At 39.2% G+C, this 21,791-nt stretch overlaps 1 protein-coding gene across 1 annotated transcript; it reads right to left on the reverse strand.

Moving 5' to 3' along the window:
• Nucleotides 1-251: 251 nt before the first annotated feature.
• Nucleotides 252-20,861, reverse strand: grm5a (glutamate receptor, metabotropic 5a). The gene is made up of 18 exons (XM_072375292.1): nt 20,711-20,861; nt 20,204-20,509; nt 19,983-20,116; nt 18,751-19,012; nt 18,402-18,516; nt 16,575-16,824; nt 11,791-12,026; nt 11,516-11,637; nt 11,312-11,436; nt 11,060-11,228; nt 8,439-8,565; nt 7,689-7,806; nt 6,620-6,806; nt 5,515-5,673; nt 5,292-5,417; nt 4,941-5,123; nt 4,680-4,849; nt 252-3,135 (listed from the first exon to the last, which is right to left on the reverse strand). The coding sequence occupies exons 2-18, from the start codon at nt 20,423-20,425 to the stop codon at nt 2,241-2,243; spliced, it is 3,600 nt and encodes a 1,199-aa protein (XP_072231393.1). The 5' UTR covers nt 20,426-20,509; nt 20,711-20,861; the 3' UTR covers nt 252-2,240.
• Nucleotides 20,862-21,791: the final 930 nt, after the last annotated feature.

Consider the following 21,791-nt stretch of genomic DNA (forward strand, 5'->3'; position numbering starts at 1 on the left):
ATAATTAACAATGACTCCTTTAACCATGACAATGGCTTTAAAATGAGTTAACCTTTTCCTTCCTTTTTGTTTTTTTTTTGTTTAAATGTTGGCCATTACACGAAGTTGGAGACTTTCCAGTGAGTTTAAATTTCGGAATATTGACATATTGTCACACAATTATAATGAAGTCTATCCACATCTCTGTATTGCTTCAATATAAATACCAGAAATTAAAATAGTAAAAACTTTAAAGTATTTTGGATGGACTTTATTTGATTTACATTATAAATTCAGGCTATCAGAAAGGCAGATGAAAAGACAAATCAAACATCCAGGGGAGATTATATCAGTGGCACAGAGCAAAATATGTATTTGCAAAGCCTGAGTCGGCACGAACCTGCATGCAAATATGGTTATTCCATTTGACGTTATTTACATCTGTAAAAAATACTGTGTATAAACATAACCTTGCCAGTGTAAAAAGACAAACAAACTTTACAAAAAGAAAAAGAGAAAATAAGCAGAAGATAACTACAACATAACTAGTATCAATTCATAACATCTTCTGGGCTGAGAAGATGCAAACCTGTGAATACTAAAATTAAACTCCATCCTGAGAGAGGCCTGAATGTCTCTACAAAACCAAAAAGAGTACCTAGTGAATGCAAATGCCTTAACTAGTATAAATCTAAATGGGCTCGGAATAGGATAGAAGTAGTAGCAGTAATATGATCTATTTCAAAGAAACACAAAGCAATCCACTGTGAGGAAAAATTGGCACATATTTAAGTAAAAAGCTGGAGACATCTGGCACATTTTCAGTTTGCTTCCCTAAAACACACCAAAATCACTTTTAATATCATAACTTTGCTACAGTAACTATTAATCATATACGTTTGACATTACGATATTAAAAAATTACTCATTGGAAACATTATTCAGAGAGAGTACAAACAAATCTTGACATCATGCAAACTGGGAACATTTTGAGCCAATACATGACGACACTCATTCAAAGAGGAACGGGTCAGAAAGTATTCTGGTTCCGACACATCCTGAGGTGGAAAATTGTTTTGGTCCACTATGTATGATAACTTATCGTACATTCAGCTAAGTCACATCTAGATAAAAGAACAGAATAAGACATCCAAGTAGTCTGTAAGCTCTTTGTGGGTTAAACACCTGATGATTGTGTCCACTGAGATATGTCTTACAGTCCCTGGAGATGCAAAGTACTCCTGCCCTCTCAGGATTAGAGGATTCAGTCTCAGTCCATGCTTTCTTTCTGAGAGACGTGTGAACTCCCTGCACAGAAAAGATTCTACCATATCTGCAGAATTTGAACGTTTTTTTTCTTTCTTTTTTTTTCCAGTATCAATATTTAAAAAAAGCTCTCTCGTGTCTATCAGGGTTGAGTACAAATTGAAGTGCAAGAAAAATGTGTCAAATCTGATGTTTGGGCTGATCTGGAGAGATGATTTCAGATTGATACAATCTGCGTCCAGTTTGGTGAAAAAAATCCTACAGGTTGCGGCAGTTTTTTTAAAAAGACAATAACAACACATGATGAACAGAAGGACAAAAGTAAGCAGTAATAGTAACAAAAAAAGCTTCCTATGATAATAAATAGTGAAAAGGTACAACTGAAGTCCAGCCATCTGTTGTGAATTCTATTGCCTGAACTTCCTTGATCCTAAAGAAACATGCTATATTAAAATCAATCTGATATTTTGGTATTATCCAAAGAAACACCGAACAAAAACATTTTGTAAATGTCTCCACTTATGACTATGGTATGGTGAAATTAAAGTGGAATTTATACGCACCTTAGTTTTTGTCCTCTCAGCTTATCAGTGTTGTCTTTGGAGTTCAAAGTGAGTTAGAAAATGTGTCAGAAAAGCATTGAAAAGTCTTTAAAATGCCTATGTGTGTGTTTAAGTGTCAAGATTAACAATCAGTTGATGACAAAAGCAGTGACATTTGAGTGACTGTTTTCTTTTTGCATTTGATTTTTGCAGTTTTGCTGTTGTATAACAAATCCTCTTTGTGGTGTTCTTTTCTCATTCCTCTCAAATCAGGGCATGTGTGGGTGCATTCAGTCCCATCTTAAGCATATTTTTTCCCAAAAAAGCCCTTTAACATCCATCGCATCAAATGTAGAAAGGCATCAAAGAATTTGGTCCAAAGAATAGAAGGTTTGTCTTGTGAATTTTAAGATACTCCAAGTACAGGATGAACACGGACAAAAAAAAGCGGGTTTAAAGGGAGGAGGAGCTTTGGCTGTAGTGCGTCAGCAGCAGCTGGTCATATTCAGCCTCAGAAGCTGGGGACAGGGATGGGGGTGAGCTGCCATTGGAGCTCAGAGATGAGTCTCTAAATGGGGATGGAGGCGTCAGGGCCATGAGCTCCTCCATATCCTTGGCTCGTCTTCCACTCACGCATGTTGCGGATAGGTGCTCATAAATCTTACTTGCTGGTCGATTATCGCAGAAGCTGGAGACAGCTGTCACTTCAGCATGTGTGGTGACAGTAGAGGGGGGCTGTCTGTTCCTGGGTGTGAGGTACTGAGATGGACACGGTGAGGTGTCCGCAGGGGCAGGCAGAGCGGTGGTGGCAGGAGGGCTGACAGTGGCTCCTCCAGGCAGCATCATGGTGTTTAGCTCACTGATGTTGGCAGTAAAACGGTTAACCACACAGCTGATTTGGTCCATGATGGTGGCGCCCTGAGTTTGGCCAATGTCACCCACACTTATGATACTAATATCACCCCCGTCCACCATGCCCTGGCTATTGTCCCCACCTCTTCGTCTGACCCCAGCAGGGTGCTCAGGAACATATGTAGGTAGAACTTGTGTTTCCTCGCCATTCTCTCCCCCATGGAGACCCCTTTGCTTTGCTGCATGCTGGCTGATGGTGGGCAAAGGTGACTGAGAGGGGGAGCAAGTGAAAGACTGAGACACTTGTGGCTCTTCATACTGCTCTTTCATACCGTTGTCTGCAGGTGTATCTCCTCCTTTAGAGAAGGGCTTGATGATGGCTGTCTGATTAACCTCAATGGGGTCCTTTTTCTTGACATGGAATGACATCCTCTTCCATAAATTTTGCCTGTAGCCACGCTCGTTCTGTCCCCATGTCACTGATTTCCCATTTGAGCTGCAAAACATATATACATATGCAAAAATATTTGATTGGTTCACAATGAAATAAGACACATCTATAGTGTAATAAAGTCTTTGCCAGAGATACATTTACAACACATTTGTATAACTGTTATCAGCATATGTGGATAAGACTGAGAAAGAACCTGCATGCACTCATGTATTTTTGCTATCCCCTGATCTTTTTCTTTCTGTGTAATATCTCTTTTCGTTTTCTTTTATCTTCCCTGGAAAGAGAAATCCTTAAAGGCTATGAGTTTCCTCTGGGAGTACGTAACCCAAATGAGGTAAGCTTTTCTCAGCTCAGGGAGCAGTTTTTCTTGGCTTCATATTCAGCCTGTTGCAGTATTTGCAGCTCTATACAGACAGTTTAAGACCAAACAGGTAAGGTTAAGTTCTAGTATATATAACAATTCAACAGAACATGCACATAGTCAGTGACAGGGATCCCCTGGAGGACTCCAACCAGTATCAGGGGAAGCTTAATGAACTGAAGTTGAGAAATATGACATTAGTTATGAAAGAAATGACTTTGTGATGTTTTTGGAAGAGGTCAGATACCTTTGTTTTGGAAGATTTCCGAACTTAGAATCTAAAAAAATACCTTTGCATAGAAAATGTATGTCTTTAGTGTAGTCGAGATATGTCAAACGTCAATATGTGGCCTTAGGTCTCTTGCTAATTTTGTATGGGTTTGAAAAGACAGAATCGTGATCATAGGCATCGAGCAATTTAGCAAAGCTAAGTACAAAGGAGTGTAGTGTCTTTTTCCAAATTTTATCTGAGGGGAGATGAGTATGCAATCGCTGCCACAAGCCGCAGTGCTTCTCTTTTATTTATGGTTTTGGTCGTGTGAAAATGAAAACTTCATAGATTTTGACTGCATAAAAACACTGTAATGTCAGATCTTTAAACACTTTGACAAATTTAAACTTATATTATGATGTTATACTCTGTTCACTGCATGTTAAATGGCAAGGACAAAAATATAACCTTCAAAAGACAGGTCATGGTGTTATTCATTACTTTGAGATCTGTGTTTAATTTGTGCAAAGTGTGTTTTCATTTGAAATTTAATGAGAACGAAAAAAAAAAGAAAATTCTTGTTTTCAATAAAGATGCTTCAGTGATTGTTTTTCTGATAGCATAGACTATTCAAAAGATAGACGTAACCACTGGGTAAGAAAAATGATGTGCCTTAAATTCCATGGACAAATTAACTTAATTTTTACATGATTTATGACCGCAGCAAATATTTGTGTTTATTGTCTCAAGTCATTTTAAATACTGCATGAGGCATATTCTCTAAGGGATGGCCCTGTTTTGAATAAAATAGATGCAAAGACTCAGTTGGACTGCAGTGTTTTTTCCTTGGGTTCAGCCGTCACTGGGGACATCCAGTTTAAAAATCTAGAGCACATAGGCCAAAGAACCATACTTAAGGCTTCAAAATTCTAGCCCACCAGTCCACATCATGGTGGCAACATCAGTCTTTTATCTACAGTCCATACTTAATACATGCTTAAATTCCCCTTATACCTTATGTTGTCCTGTGCAGAGCCACGACGTCGAAACAGGTTGGCCATGCTGCTTGAAGATTTTCCAGTCTTGGCAGCTTTCTTGGCATCGCCTACATGCATGCGCACGACCGTGGATGTAGTGAAAGCGCTGCGGACATTTTTCTCTGGCTTGGCGAGCATGATGTACACCTGAAAATGAACAACTGTTAACAAGAGAATCAAAGCAACAAAAGATACTGAAAAAAAAAAAATTCAATTCTCTGAGTTTGTTGTTTCCTACCTTGGGAACAAACATGCAACAGAGGGCCACAGTGGCACTGAGGCTGACACTAAAGCACATGGTTATGATCTTGTAGTTAGAGCCAAAGTAAATGGGAACAAAGGCCAGCCAGATGATACAGGTGGTGTACATGGTGAAGGCAATATACTTGGCCTCGTTAAAATTAGCCGGTACGTTACGAGTCTGTAGGAAAAAAGGAAGAATGAAATCTGTAAAGCAGTGCAAACTGAAGTGGAGAGAACAATTTACATGGAGGGGAAACTAAGAAAATATTTGGCTGAAAAAAACAGGTTTGTATAGGGTTTATTTGTAAGTTCAATGAGATATCCTTGTATCATTAACTGCAGTTACCTTGAAGGCGTAAAAGGTGCAGCTGAGAATAAGCAGGCCATTGTAGCCCAGTGGCGCCACCACACCCAAGGTGGTCAAGTTGCAGATTAAATGAACCTCACGGATGCTGGGATAATCATAGATCACCTAAAAGGAGATAACGGAGAGGTCACTGTGTATTGTGTAAATATTATTAAATTAACATCCCCCACATTGTAACACTAGCGCACGCATGCACACACACTTGCGGTGGCTCTATGATAAGAAGTGCCACAATAATTCCCAGCTGCAGCAGTATGAGTAGGAAGGCGATGACCAATTGTGCGCAGGCGGACATAAAGCGAGGTTTCTTGGTGCAGATCTTCTTCTTGCTGCCTGCCAGGATCCGGGCTATACGGTTGGTCTGGAACAAAAATAGATGAAATGGTTGGTTGGCTTCAATTGCTTCGACTGTGAATAATACCTCTTGCGCGGATACATGACAATAATCCTCTTCCCTGATCTTAAATATCAACCTCAGCCCACAAACACCATCAGTTTTTGCCAGGCCTCCCAAACAAATGGATATCATGCAGTCTCTGGAGAGAGCTCCTTTACTCCAAGCTTTACAGTTGGTTTGCCATATATGGTGAAATTGTCAAAAAAATGGAATTAAAATTGCAGATAAGTAGTCATATTTATGATAGGTGTATACTGGTGGAGATCCAGATCATCCAAATGTTATATCACAGTGATCACAGTGTCAAAGTTCAGAATTCCAAGATATCTAATCCCACACCATAAAAAAATAAAAATAAATAAAATGTAATTCTTCTTTACATGTGTCTGCAAGGATGACTCATATTAACAGCAGTAATGCCTATTCGCAGTTCAGCAGCTCTCTCCTCTGCCAGCGGCTGTGTTTGAAGCAGCAGTTCACTGCTTTCTGTTGGATCTTTTCGCTAGACAAGCCTTATGTGTTGACATTTTATAAATACTGCTGTACTAAACTCGACTGCATTGAAGTGAAGTGGATTAGAATTGGATTTAATGGGGCTGTATTTAATGCACTTAAATTGAACTTGTTTACTTTCGCTCTTGCCTTGAGATGACTTTGCTGTGTGCCAGCTCCATAGAAATAAATCGAACTGAAGGTAAAGTGAGGGTGTTGAAGGAAAAAAGGATGTCATTACTAGCTTACATCTGTCAGTTATACAAAGTGCAGGAAACTGAAATTCAATCTAATCCACATTTGCCTTTGAAAGCACAGACAGCTTAATTATCAGATTAAGCTAATCAATCACAAGTCAAGCTTCATAGGAAGTGTAACATGTAACTGACCTACAGTACCAGTACTTAACTTAGCATACCTTTGTGACAAGAGCAGAGTAGCTCATGGCAGGGGACAGACCAATTCCCAGCCGCTGGAGGTAGCAATAAACAATGTGTGGTTTGGCGATTAGGCTGAAAGTGCACAGGTAGCCCAAGCAGATTCCAGCCAGGATAATATAGCAGAGCTCACGACTGGATGACTTGACCACAGGAGTGTCCCAAAATCTGCAAATACAGTAAATAAAGCAATCCCCTAATTGCCACCTGAGACACTGAGACACTCCAAACATTACATAAGTTGTTTCAATGATAATAAGCTTCTGGTTTCAACGAGAACTAGTCATCTGCGATGGTCACAAACCATTTCTGGTTTACTAACAAATGTGTGTATTTATAGATTTTCCTTTTTATCTAGGTCAACTTAGTCACTTGCTATGGCCTAGAATTAGAGGTATTTTTTGTATCAGTGTTGAATAATTAACCCTAATTACAATAATTTTGTGTCAGTCACAAAAAGCTCAAGTACTGGCCTAAAACTGTCACAAACATATCACAAACCACAAAAAACAATCTGAAATGTACTAAACTGCAAAACTGCTCATAGTGCACATATCATTACCATGCTGCCAATAACACACAGTGATATTATAGTTTATAAAGTGTATAAAAAAGCTAGTGTTTGATCAAAACAGTCTCTCATATTGAAGGTAAAAAGGCCATGTTATGTATTTTGGGGCTTTCCCCTTTACTTCAGAGCGTTAAATAGCTTTTTCTTTGTGTGCACGTAAACAGATTGAAAAAAATCAAAAAGTTTAAATAAAAACAATAAAACGTGCTATTGCTGAACTGTTTTTAGCTCAGACTTTTTATTTTCTCACTTTGTTGACATCATGATGTTACACTAAACATGTGTTTTGCGAACATTAGAAACATATAGAACTATTCTACAAGACTCCCCAAACGTGCCATTATGACACACGTATATGTGGAAGTGAACATAATATGGCCTTTTTCACAGATTATTGGATTTTGCCCCATTTCACTCTGTGATTTTAAATATGCATATACAGTATGGTAAATATCTTGGAAAGGCGTTGGTATAATTACTTGATAAAGACAGATGTAACAAAAAGTGTTGCCATGAGCCCCAAACAGGCAAAGACTACTGCGGCGATAGGCTCTGGATCACCCCAACGCACATATTGCACTGGAATTGGTTCACAACCTGAGGGGAGAGAAAACAATGAAAAGTTCAAGCAAAATTTTTATTTGTCTGCTCAAAAGATGATAAAACATATACTTGCATGTGATAGACTTGCAGCTTATTTGAGATGCATTCAGCAAGGCATTATTGCTTGTAGAGCTATTTACTCTGGACAGCAATTCACTTGTCATGTGCAAAATCTTCACTCTATGATACAGTAAGGGTCTCGAGAAATAGGGGAAATTTATGAAACAGCAAACCAGTAAAAACATAGACGTTGGAGCTGAGATCTCTGTGTTCATCTGAATTCCTTTATATGACATGGATCCACAGTCTTGGTGTGTGTACAGTACATGAGCATGTGTGTTAATTTCTCTACAGTTAAACATCTTAGTAGAGCATCGGACAACTTGCCAGGTTGTTCTGTGAGTGTGTGCGTGCGTGCGTGTGTGTGTGTGTGTGTGTGAGAGAGAGATTGAGAGAGAGAGAGAGAGAGAGAGAGAGAGAGAGAGAGAGAGAGAGAGTGCCTGCGTGTTTGTAGTACGTAAGATTTCAAATGGGATTAGTGGGAGGACCTTAAGTGTGTGACCCAGATTTGGCCAGTCTCAAAATCCTGTACATCTGAGTAGCAGCCACATAAACGAAGTATTTACCAGTGAGGTCATTTGTGGGCCAGGAGCCCAGGACACAGGCTCGACAAGTGTACTCATCAAACACAAACTCATTCTCCTTGCAGGGAGTACAAGTCCAGCAGCAGCTCACTTCTCCTTTACGGATCACCTGGAAACACACACACGCACACACACACACCTGTAAGAAAGTGCAGAAAGACCTCAAAGCTCCAGTGGCACTTTTCTGTAGATAATCTTGCACTCTGACTGCCCTGTAGGGCTAGGAAAAGAGTATTTGGTCGTTAGGGGATCAAAAAATTAAAAAAAAACTGTGTAGAAGGTTGTCCAGCCGTATTAAATCTTTCTCTTTGCAACCTTTCTGCACAGGAGGCTTATTCGCACATAAACCACTTCCCATTACTATTTGAATGAGTGCCCTGGTGCTGATCCCAAACATTTTCCAACAGAAATTTTACAAGGTCAGACCAAGTCACACAGGCATATCCCTTCCATAACAGCACAGCAGTCACATTAACAGACAGACAGTCATCGTTGGGTAATTTGGCATGCTGTCAGCTGTTCAGAGGAATCCAGAAAATCCTGTTATTAAATCAATAAACAAAGAACTCTCCTTCTCCTTGTTTTTTTTTTTTTTGTATGATAATCAGCTGTAGAACTGAACTGTTTTCCATTAACAAAAGCATTCTGCTTAAAAGCTGCTCCCATTGCCATTAACAAAGGGGCATGTTATAACAAGACTTCATCTCAAGGACTTACATAGTTTAGTTTTGATTATATATATATATATATCACGCAAATGGCAAATACTGTACAAGCTCTCTTTATTTTTTCAGTCACTTTCACAGGCATGCCTGAATTAAGCTGTGGGGAACATTAACATGAAAGTGACCCAAAAGGACTGAATGCCATTCACTTTAACAGATTGATAGAATCATCATTGTTACATACCTTATGTCTGAGAGGGGATTTAGGAGGCAAACATAGCTCAGGAGGTAGAGCTGCCATACTAAAATCAGGGGATGGATCTACCAATATCTCCAGGTTACATGTTTAAATTAGATTAATAATATTTCTATTATTCTATTATAATATTGGAGTTTTTATGGCTCCCTTCCCAAGTCAGTATAAATGTAAACTTTGTTCTGCCATCCATCCATCCATTTTCTATACCAGCTTAATCCTATTCAGGGTCCCCAGGGGCTGGAGCTTATCCTTGTTGCAGTGAGAGGCAGGGTACACCCTGGAAAGGTTGCCAGTCCTCCATGGGGCCAATACAGAGACAAACAAGACATATAATCATGCACATTCATACACTCTCCTGGGTCAATTTAGAATCACCAATTAACTAAAAATGCATGGTTTTGGGCGGAAGTGAGAGTACTTGGAGGGAACTTACGCAAGCACAAAGAGAACACACAAACTCAACACAGAGAGGATCTAAAACAGGAACCCTTTTGCAGTGAGGTGACAAGCAAGATACTTTACCAGTCATAAATTTAAATCTATAATAAGCATATGAAATGTGATGCAGTCCAGTAATATATAATAAGCTAAATCAACCCCATTATGACAAACTACAACATTAAAATCCATCCATTTTCTATACCCGCTTAATCCAACTCAGGGTCATGGGGGTGGCTGGAGCGTATCCCAGCTGCCATTGGACGAGAGGCGGGGTACATCCTGGACAGGTCACAACATTAAAATGCTGTTTGAATGCATCAGTAATAATGAGCTAATGGTAAAATACATATCAATATAATCCTGCCTTAAATCACATTACTTAAATGTGCTCAATTTCGCTCAAGTGCAGTTTTAAAGGCTGGTCTTATATTTGTAATTATGTATTAAAACAATTCTCTGCAACACACATTTTTTTCTCAAGCTCTTCATATTCTGATAAGTGAGAGTTAGCTGGGTTAGGCTTCATGGTTAACTTTGAAAAAAAAAACAGGAGCAGAAACTCGAAAAGAGAACTGTGAGGTTTGTTTCTTTAAAGTAACGCAATCTCCATGTGATGCAGAAGGAGGCAGGACATGACTCGTTCTGAATTAAGAGAAGACGGAACAGGATGTAATCACTGATAAGGTCAAAACATATCAGAGAAACCCAAAGCTCAGAATATGACTTAGATGGATGGACTTGCACATCTTTTCCAAGCTAAGTAATATACTGGATGATACAGAGGAGGAGAGATGTAGTGTTCTCCATGATATGGATAGGCTGGAGGGAGCTGGAGAGGACCAGATGGGGGAGGATTAAATCCTTAACAATAAGCTACACCAAGTCCCTGGTGGAGTACTTGATGATGTGATGGTACTGCTTTTTAGGACTCAAAACCTGTGGGATCAATTAAGACTTTTGTGTGGGATGTGTTTGACAAATTTCCTCACGGTAAGTTCTCCTATTAATAATGGAGCATGGAAACAAGAAACAATGTCTTTTAGAGATCAGCCTAACAAAAACAACTGACAATATTAGAAATAGCTGGAATTTCATAATATGCAACTGAAATGATAGGCACATAAATAAAAACTGTCTAAATCATTATTTATATCATCACTACAAGCTAACTTTGTTTAATAATTCAAAGTCTGACTTCCACAATGCAAACCTTAGTGCACTGCAGTTGTTAATCGTACCTTGATCTGTGCCTTTTGGCAGGGCTCAGAACAGACTGACTGGATTATTTCACTGTTGTTGCTCCAGATTTCCTCATCATTCATCTTTAGGCCACCCTGATCCCAGCTTCCCACATGGATGTAAGCATATTCATCCTCACCGATCTGTTTGAAGTTCATGATTTCATACCTGAGGCACATATGAGCACACATTTAACATATATTTCTACTTGCTCCACCTCTTCTTTCTTTCGTACTCGTCAGAATCCTAACCTGCCAGGTGAGTCTCCATTCTCGTCAAAGTGGATGGTCTCCCCAGACACACCAGTAAAGTTGGTTTTCATCAAGAAATCCAGCAGCTTGCGGCCATCAATGGGCCGCATGTTTTCACACAAACCCTGGAGGAAAGTGGACATTTTAACTTACTTCAAAACTTATGGGAAATATTTTGATTGAGCACACTGTTGAGGATCATACCTTATACCCTGGACAGAGGGATTGCTGCATGGCATGTAGGCCATAAGCCATGGAATAAATTGCATTTATGACAAAGCCCATTTTGGTGTCTTGAGCATACTGGTGGCGCAGAGACTCTCTCCCTGTGAAGAACAGAATACTCCTCATTGCGATTCACCTAATCAAATTAGTGACATTAATCTGCTTACGGAAAAACTCATTTTAGGATGCGTAAACAGACAAGGTGAAAGATGTGTCAAAGAAGGTGAAAGGAGCGTGACATTTATTCTACTAACAGGTGCAAGTGCGGTTGTACAAAGTACTCTCTTGCGGGTGTCCTCTCAACTTGCACTGGAACCGGTGCTGCCAGAATTCGGGAAACCAGGGGTTCCTTAGGTTGGCATCGGGTTTCAGGTTCAGGTAATAATTATCAAACCAAGTCACATATGCTGACTTAAGTTTTATAGTGATTCCACCAGCGGCTTCCCTCTGATAACCATCAGTCACATCATACCTGTCTGCCCAGCCATCACTGAAGAGAAGGAAACAAGGACACAGCAGCTTGTTAGAGTAAAGACTTTTTACATCAGTGCTCTTTTTTTGACTTTCTGTATTTTCAGCTTATTCTGGTCAGTAAATACATTTGTTTCTAAAGCGAATCAACAGTTTGATTTCACATGTTCAACCAATCAGCAGGTTAAGCATTACATATCAGTTTCAGCATCTTCTGTAACCGCTGTCCATCTTTGCAACCCATACCTGGATTTGAATCCTTTGATGACACCATCACCTCCTCAGCTGGTAAACCTGACATTTAATCTCAGAGAAACTATTGAAAACCCAAATGACTCATATTTAGCCCTAAACAACATTAAAAGACCATTTCAGACCACTGCTCAGCACCAGTAGGTGGGGTAGTCACAAACAGCTTTCTTTCTTAGAAACATTTATGGATTATTGACTGTTAACTCTGGCAAGTGAACCTCCTGTTGTAAATTAAGGTGTAGCTGGTGCAAAAATTATATTTTACATAACTGTGACACCAACTGAAAACTCAAAGGTCACAAGATGATAAAGATGAAAAATATTCACATATCACATGTAAAAGTTGAGGAAAGGTTTTTGCTAACTGTTCAGTCTTTGTCCTTTTCTTTAATTGTATAAATGTACAAAGATAAGCAGCAATGAATCTTCAAGGATCAAAGGTTGATAGTTTTGAGAGGATTTACAGGCTGACACAGTGGGGCCTTATACGTCATGTCTGTTCAACATTTTTTGAGTGTCTTGCTTTCATGGTCAAGTTTGTGAATCACTGCTGATTAATCAGATCTCTGCAGTCTCATTTTATGTCTCATTCTATGTTTATGATTGAGTGGCACATATAATGAAGTCATGAAAAGCATATGAAGCATATGTGAGATATATGGGTCATATCATAAAGAATTATTTATGTGAAGATGATGATAATGATATTCTCTATTGTGAGTTGTATAGACAAGCAAATATGCTGACAAATAAATGTTGCATTTGTCCAGATGATATCAAAAGTGCCCTTTTTAAAGCTTACTGTACTTGATTTCATACAGCCCACTTGTGGTGCAGTTATAGGAAAGCAAAATGAGAACGCTAAAGGTGGCGTTTCATTATGCATTTAGGATCTTACTTGGGCTTCCAAGGTGGACACATTCAAGCCGCATGTTTGCTTCAAATAATGTTCCTTCTTCTCATGTTGTATCATAGAACTTGGCACAATTTCTTGATGAAAAAAAAAAGTATCATAATGGTCTTTATTGTGGCAGCACTAAGTTACACAAGGTATTTATCTTAATTCTGGTTGCAGTGGAACAACTGCCTGTATGAACTAGGTCACAATAAATGGATTATGCTTTTGTGTATACATATATATATATATAGATATATATATATATCTATATATATATATATATATAGATATATATATGTATATGTATTTGTGTGTGTGTATGTGGCAAGATTCATAGCCTATAATCCTTGTTAAACGATACAGTATTGCTCTATTGCTATTTCAGTATTTAAGCATTTAAGCATGACTTAGATAACCTTAAAAAGACAGAAAAAAAACAATCAGACTGCAGTGTCTGCACATATTAATTGTACTCTGATTAAAAAAGAAAACGCAAAACATTGTGGGTTTGGACTCACTAAGCAATTTCATCAGTGAGCTGTTTCAGTGAAAATGTTTCTACTCCATCTATTATTATCTTCTTCTGGATATGTCTACAACTAACAAAGACAGAAGGTGGTTACTCCTCCACACATGTGCATACAAGTAAAAAAGCACACCTCAGTGAGACAAAGAACTGCATTCTGCTTAAACTCGCTCTTACAGACTTTAAAAAAAGAAAGATAAAGAAGTCATTTTTGAAAACTTCTCTCACCAAGCTGGAGTTATACAACAGTTGTGTGGGTGTTTTAAAATGCTGGTGAGGCAGGAGATCATTTCATAACACATCCTTAGAGATGCGAGCACAGAAATGGTATGCTGGCACAAAAAAAAGGCTGGAATGGATATGAAAGCATGGAGGGCTTTGACTCTGGATAGTTTGAATCACTCTTCAGCAAGCATTCTGAAACCCACACATCGACCTGGGAGGGCAATATGCTGCATGCAGCATGCTGCTACACCACCTACATGCCTGAAGACACACAAAATGTGTACAAATTAGCTGCTAACATAGACACACACACTCATACAAAGGTATGCACACACACATTATGCTCAGATTTCACTTATAATCTGGTCAACTTTCACAGCCGGCTATTATCTTAGTGAACATTAGAAGTAGTGAGGCAAATTAGAGGCCAGAAAGGTGTCTAGTTCTTCTCAAAACTAAATAAGACATGACAAAAACAAAGACAAACACAACAAAGCTGTATTTTTCAGAAACAGCTGTCTGATTCAAATGGAGTGAAAGCACCCTCCCACCACCTCAGCGACCTCAGTTGCTGTGTTTCCGATCGGATGGCAATATTCGTGGGTGGGAAGCCAGTGGGGATCATGTTGCTTTACTGACACTATAAACTCCAAGTGGTTGACTGGAGCACTTGTGTATAGGGACCGTGCGTGTCACAGTGAAGATTCATCTCGTAGAGGTGGACAATCGCTGATAAACCACAGAACTCAACATGATGGTGGCGCTACAGGAAAAAAAAGATGGGATCAGTATGGTCTGTATTTCTCAATAACCGCCTTTTCCCAAGTATGGCTTATACAACCAGTGTTTCTTTTCAAAGGTTGCCCAATATGGCATATTCCCTACAGAGGCCACCTGGATCTACTGTGACTAAAATGGATGTAGCATTTCTTATGCTCCAGCTATGTTGCAGAAGTTGGGGAAGTAGTAGTGGAGACTTTTTAGAGCAGGCTGATCATCTGCAATACTGTTTCGTGAATTCTTTGGTCTGATAAACAGTTTTGATAAGAGAGAAGAAAAAAATTGTGTTGGAGTTGGCAAAGTCTCACTCTGATCTGATGATAAGGGAGTTGACTCCAGAGTATTTCAAAATTCTTCTTTATGCCTCCCATTCATTCAGCCCACAACTATTCATGTTGGCCTTGATGATTGATACAGACTAATTTTTGGAGTCCTGTTTTCAAAGGTATTCTTTATTGAATAGAGTATAGATGAAAGGGTAGATGTCTGAGCCATATTTGATGTAAATCTGTGAATTAATTGAGACATATACTTCAACCTCATCCAAAGTAGTTGACTGACACCAGCCAGAAATCAAATTGTGCAATTTTATATTTTTACAAATGTCATTTGTAAAATATGTATAGCTAAACAACTAGATTAATGGAAAAAGTGACAAAACAAAAAAAGTGAGGATAAAAGCATAGAGACATGACAGAACTCCGAATTTAATACATAAAATATTGGCTGCTTGCAATCGCTTATATGTTTGTGCATCAACAAAAAAAAACAAAGTCTCTACCTCAATAGTGCATTTAGAATCTAAACAGTGAAAAGAAACATCTGAACTGTTTAGCTAGCATCGCTAATAATGAGACAGTAATAATGACAACAGCGCAAATACCTGGGACCTGTGTGCATGCTTGTAGAACTCATAAAGTATGGTGCTTTGCTTTATGTAGTTCAAGGTTATTTTATGTTTCCTGCTGTCAAATTTGAGCGACAGCCTACATATGTGGCTCCTAATGAGGAAAGGCATTTATAGAACACCAGGGACGAGAGTGAGCCAGAGAGCTGAACCTTAAAATAAAACATGTTATTCTCGGAGAGAGTGAAACCTCTTGCTAGATCGACCCCCTCTTTTCTGCTTGTTTTCTCCTCTAATGATTTTAATCGCATATGTTTTTTTTTTTTTTTTTCTGCATATCTTGCCCAGTCTTTAGCGGCTTCTCTATTTAAATCATCCACAGATGGACCTGTGAATAATATACGCAATTTGAAGAGTAATAATAATATTTCTCCAAAAGAAAATATAGAAAATGTCTCTTGTGATTGATTTTTGACGTTGTCATAAATTTAAGAATGAGCAAATGCAAGGCAACATTCTGTACTTTAACTAATTGTATATGATGATTAAACTAATGTGCATTTATATGACTACATACTATTCCCACAAACCAAAATTAGTGCAATAATAAAAATCATTAGATTAGATTAGATAACTATTTAATCATGATTTATGGTTCACCTTCTGTGCAAATTCTTTGACTGCATCAAAACGTCTGGTTAAAGAAAAAAGCAGCTGATTTGATGGTAAGGAAAACATCTGTATCATTTAGATATCAGTGCAAGAAAGAATATGAAATTACCTTGAGTCGCCCAGGCCACCCTGACATTGATGGATGCAATGAAGGTGATACTAAGGATGATGATGAGAGGACAAAGATGGTCCCAAAGACAACAAATAATCTGACATCTGAAGGTGATGATGGACATCTGAAGAAAGTCTTGACTGGAAAGTAATGCATCAGACTGAGAATCTTGAAGTACAACATTTAGCCTCTATTAAATGCAAAAAAAAAAACAGTTAAGAAATCTAAACAAGCCAGACAGAAGTTGCCACTCACCTTCCAACCAGCAGGAATTCTCCCACCAGGCGTTGACGTCTCATGGCCATCAGTATGCCTCGGACAGTCATACCCTCACAGAAGCAGGCCACCACTCTAGCTTTGGGCAAATGGCCTCTGAGTTTTTGCAAGAGCTTGTCAAAGCTCTGTTGCTCTGCGTTACTGTATATTTTATCTGAGTGGGCGATGCAGATCCCCTCTTTTGCTGCCATGTCTTTAAATGCTTCCATACCACTCTCACCATAATTACCTATGGAGGGATCCAAATTCATATGAACACAAAGTCAGGCGTTTGTTACTTGATTAAAGCTAACACACTAGCACAGTTCTCAGCATGACTCTTAGACAAAGCCCCTTTGAATGCATTTATAGCTGAATTTGAATTCCACCACTTGCTTTTCTGGTGCATTTTATTGATATTGCCATGCCGTGCAACGTTTCAGTCAATGATCTGACAGTGCTTCTCCTCCCATATTAACTTCTCAGCAAGAAAACTCTCGTGTGCTCACATATATGAACAAAGTTCAACAAACAAATACAGTTGTGTAATGCCAGCACAGTACTTCAGAATCTAGTGAATTTGTCCCAAACATGGGAACTGTTGAGGGTTAGACTTCCCTGTTTTTGATGGAAATTAGGTCACCTAGTTTCTGTGCTGTGGATGTAAACTCTGAAAATCTATATTATTTACTAGGTCCTAAACTTTGTTTATGGAAATGCCCTGGACTGTTGCAAGCACGGCAAACCTGCATTTGACAGATTATTAACTGTGGTGATAGTGAAATCCCAATTAAAAGTTGCAAACTTTTGTGCTGAATGGTGAAAACTTTTAGTCGTCATACAAGTCGTTCCAAAACTTATACAAGACTGTCTTATTTGATATGTGAATGTGAAGTCAAATAATCTTGACCCATTGCACTCCCGACAGGATGTAAAAAAGACTCTAGAGAGATACAGTGCAAAAATAAATACAGGGTTCTTATTTATAGGAGGTTCTCAATTCATTAGGTTTTGTCGAGCAAATTTTCATTTAGCATACAAAAGGCCTTATTTGAACTCATCCTCAGCAAATTGGTATTTTTATGGGGAAAAATGGAAAAAACACCATTTTTAGCCAGATTTAGCACTTATCAAGAGAGATTTACTTCAGAACAAATGGCCCAGACCCATTGGGAAGTAAAAAAAACAAAAACAGTACAATCATTGAGAGTGATCCACTGGCAATGCATTTTTTCATGAATAGTTAGGACCAGTTTATCATGGACTTATGTTTTATTGCTTAAATGTCTACAGCAGGGTTTGGGGGTTGCTTTGAAGAGAATAAAAAGAAGAAAGGATCAGCAACTTTGTATTTCTGTTTGTCACCTTCTAAATATATCATAATGTTTTCATTTGCTTTTTGTAGGCTTGGAGGAGGGAGAGTAGGATTAGGAGAAAGTAGGATTAAAAAACATATATCTGAAAATAAGCGAAAGCATTAAGCCCATGTTAAATGTGCCATGGGTACCTTTGTCAATAATGACTAAATAATGATGAGTATACAAGAAATTTCAGTCTTAAACACTGTAAGTACCAGTTTCTTTACAGTGACTTTGCTTTAATGGGAAAGTTAGAGAGGAGAGCAAACACTTCCATTTACTGACATTTCTCTCTCAGACTCCCTGAATCTTTCCTCAACATTATGCACTGCGGATGCTGAAAGACCAAAATTCTTTTAAGTTTGCATTGACAAATATTTTCTATGAAATGTGTTTCTGTTATTTTCTGATGGCGTTTTTGTAAAAAATGGTGCTGAGGGAGGAAGAGAAGAAAAGTATGCAGCCTTACCCTCTGTATGTATGGCAGACACGTAGCTCCAGTTGTACCTCTTGACAATGTCCACCATGGCTCTGGCCTGTTGCATATCTGATGGTACCACCCTCATAAAGTATTTAAACAAGCTCTGTTGAAAGGGATTACATTCTCACAAGTCTGGCAGTACACTTGGCAAGCTTGATAAAACAGTCTCGTAGTCTGGCAGTTTGCAAATTAATCTGTTCCAAACTGCACTCTATCACTGCAGAATGACTACCAGCTTATTTTCAGAACGAGATCATGCTACAACAAGCTATTGATACATATGTAAATGTATCTATGAGTGTGTGTCTGTGTGTGTTTAGGATTTAACTGGCCTTACCTTGTCACTGAGATCCATGCTGGTGGCTGAGTATGCTATCTGTGGAATGTTGAAGAGCTGGAGGAGATTTTGCACCTGAATGGCCACAGAGCTGGACCCTGGTCCAATCAGTCCCACAATGGGCTTCTTCCCCTGAAGCAGCATGGTCCCTCCTTCCGCAGTACATCTGCCCTGACTCTCCTCCTCATCGTTGGATACGAGCGTGTCCCGAATAAATTCAATACTCTGCTCTAGTGCCACTGCAGAGTGCCAGCAGGAGTCCCTGGTGTACAAACAACTCATCATCACTATGTTTTGGCAAGAGTATCGGCAATAACAGATTAGGGTGCAACGTAAAGATTTTTGATTAACCTCTTTATCAAGACAGATTCAGAATTAGGGACACTTTTAAAAGGTAATATGAGGTTTCCACAGTCTGAATAAGTCAACTCAAGATAGTGTCTCAAAGTCGTATTAAGTACAAAGTTTGCCTCTTTGATTTTCTATGGGCGGTCCCCCTTGTTGGAATGTGGCAGAGATACACTCTTGTTCCCACGACTGGATTTGTCTCAGACTTCAGGATGTCTTTCGTATAACGTAAAGACAAATGTTCAACTTTTCTTAGATGTAGTTGCACTTAAAGGGACCATTTCCCAATCTTTTCAGAGTTGAGCAGTGACTGTATAAACTCTGTCAACTCACAACGCATTTAAGAACTGTTGTTCTTTTGACTAGAAAAACAATCTGACTCTGCTTTTTAAGGCAGTTAGAACCATCCACCACCTGTCAGTGCCTGAATTTACTTTAAGAAACTTCCACTCTGAGCTGCATCTTTCAAAATTACCTCTCATGGCCTCATTTCTCCAACTCACTTTCACTTGTCTGCGCCCTGTCTAGTTACCGACAGCCTCCCTGGAAATTTAACAGCCATATCTCCTCACCTGCTATCTCACTCATATACCTCAAGACTATCTGCACATTTAACATTATCCTATATATAGAATATATGATCCTATACACAGGATCGTGTATTATATCTTGGTTAGACCAACAACTTTGGTAAGATTGTGAACTTATTTAATATATTTTTGTTAGATCTACTTTGCAGTACCAGCAACAAACAGGTGAAGTCAAATCAGTGAGCTAGTGATTCCTTTCTATTAATTCCTCATTAGGTGAATACATGGTCCCCCTCATGGCATACCAGTAAAAGCCACCAACAACTTGCTGCTGTTTTGTGACAGGTTGCTGACCTGATCTCGCAGCCAAGGGTGATGTTGGGGAGGATAGTGGGGTCTGCATTAATCCGATCCAAAGTGCTCATCATAGCCTCCACTCTCTGGATCCCATACTGCTCACGCACAGCACCACACTTTCGCTCATGGACCTGAACATGGTGGAACAACGCATGGATTATTAACATTTATCTCATAGATATAAGATGGGCACACACATAATTACACACAACAGGTACCTTGTCTGCAGGTGGTTGGTGGTGGACAGAGAACAGAGCTCCTATGATGATGTCACCAGGAATATGTGCCAGTACTCTTCTCTCACTGTTCTGGGCATTCACCCCAACCTGGTCTTTTAAACCCAGCCATCCCAGATCAGCTCGCAGTAACAGGATAACAGCAAACAACCTTACATATAACTTTGTTCCTGCCACCGTGCTTCTCCTTACACCTCCCGCCATCCTCTGTCCTTTTAGAACTGAGTTTGAGATAAATGAGTTGTGTTTGGCATGTTGAGTTTAGCGCTAAGGGCAGGGGTTAAACTCCTGAAGGAAAAAAAGAAGGATAAGAAGTAAACGAGCTCAGCGTGGATACAGTGAGGTCAGTGCAAGAAACAAGAAAATTCTTAAATGGAGCCATAGAGTCCAAATAGGTATAGAGAATCTATTAAAAACTCGAAAAAACTCTCCTTTTTTTACCTCAGCATCTGCTCCCGACCCGACAACTAAACAATACTTTCTGCCTACCTTTCTTTCTGCCTGCTGCCATGCAGATGTCAATCCTGCTGAGAATGTTTCCATAACAGCGGAGCTGTAAGAGACGCTGCTGCAGGCTTTTTGCTCAGGCTCTGTCTGGCGCCTGGCTACAGCAAACTGCAAATAGCAGCAAATACAGTAATACAGCCCGTTATTGGAACATGTTTGACTTACTGACGCACACGGCACCCCCCCCCCCCCCCCTCCTCCTTCCCCATCCCTCTCCTCCTCCTCCCCCTCCTCCTCCATAACAGTGGAAAGCATGGAGCATCATCAGTGCCTATGCGTGGTGGAAATCTCTGGGAGTTGATCATCACTCAGACATATGATTATAAAAAGCTGACGGTTTAGCTGAAATACAGGGAGAAAAATCAAGATAAGAAATATCATCTATATATGGTTTTGAAATGTAAGATTCTCCTAAAAGTCTTTCATGCTTTAACTAACCTACTTGAAATGGATACTAAACTATACTTATAACTATATCGCATCGAATCAAGGAGAAACCTTCAGGGAACATTTCTCACAGGCTGTTTGAAGGTTACAGTTTTTTAAATTTATTATTCAAAGGTTACTTTTGTGGAGCCTTTAGAGAACCCAGATGGAACATTCCCTTGAAGGTTCCCTCTGTGTTGAATTGTGAAACCCTCAATAACCTTCCTGAACATTTCCTCACTGAATTATCAGGAGTCAACCTTTATCAATGTATGTGTATCAAATGTTCCTTAATGTTCTACAAACTTTCTGAATACACAACCTCCACAAGGCCATCTCAGGGTTCCATCCATCCATTTTCTACACCCACTTAATCCAATTCAGGGTCACTGGGACTGGAGCCTATCCCATAAGCCATTGGGTGAGAGGCAGGGTACACCGTGGACAGGTTGCAAGCTCAAAACAGGGCCACATGAGACAAACATGACTCCTAGGGTCAATTGTAGAGTCACCAATTAACCTGACATGCAGTTTTTCTTATTATTATAAAGGACATTTTTTGTAGCTCTTTTAGAGCTCTTTTAAAGTAACATTCCTTGAAGGTTTGTTATTTTCTGTTTTTTTGTTTTCTTTTTCC

This window comes from Leuresthes tenuis, unplaced genomic scaffold (genome assembly GCF_036924035.1).
Source record: "Leuresthes tenuis unplaced genomic scaffold, fLeuTen1.0.hap1 SCAF_21, whole genome shotgun sequence".
Taxonomy (NCBI): domain Eukaryota; kingdom Metazoa; phylum Chordata; class Actinopteri; order Atheriniformes; family Atherinopsidae; genus Leuresthes; species Leuresthes tenuis.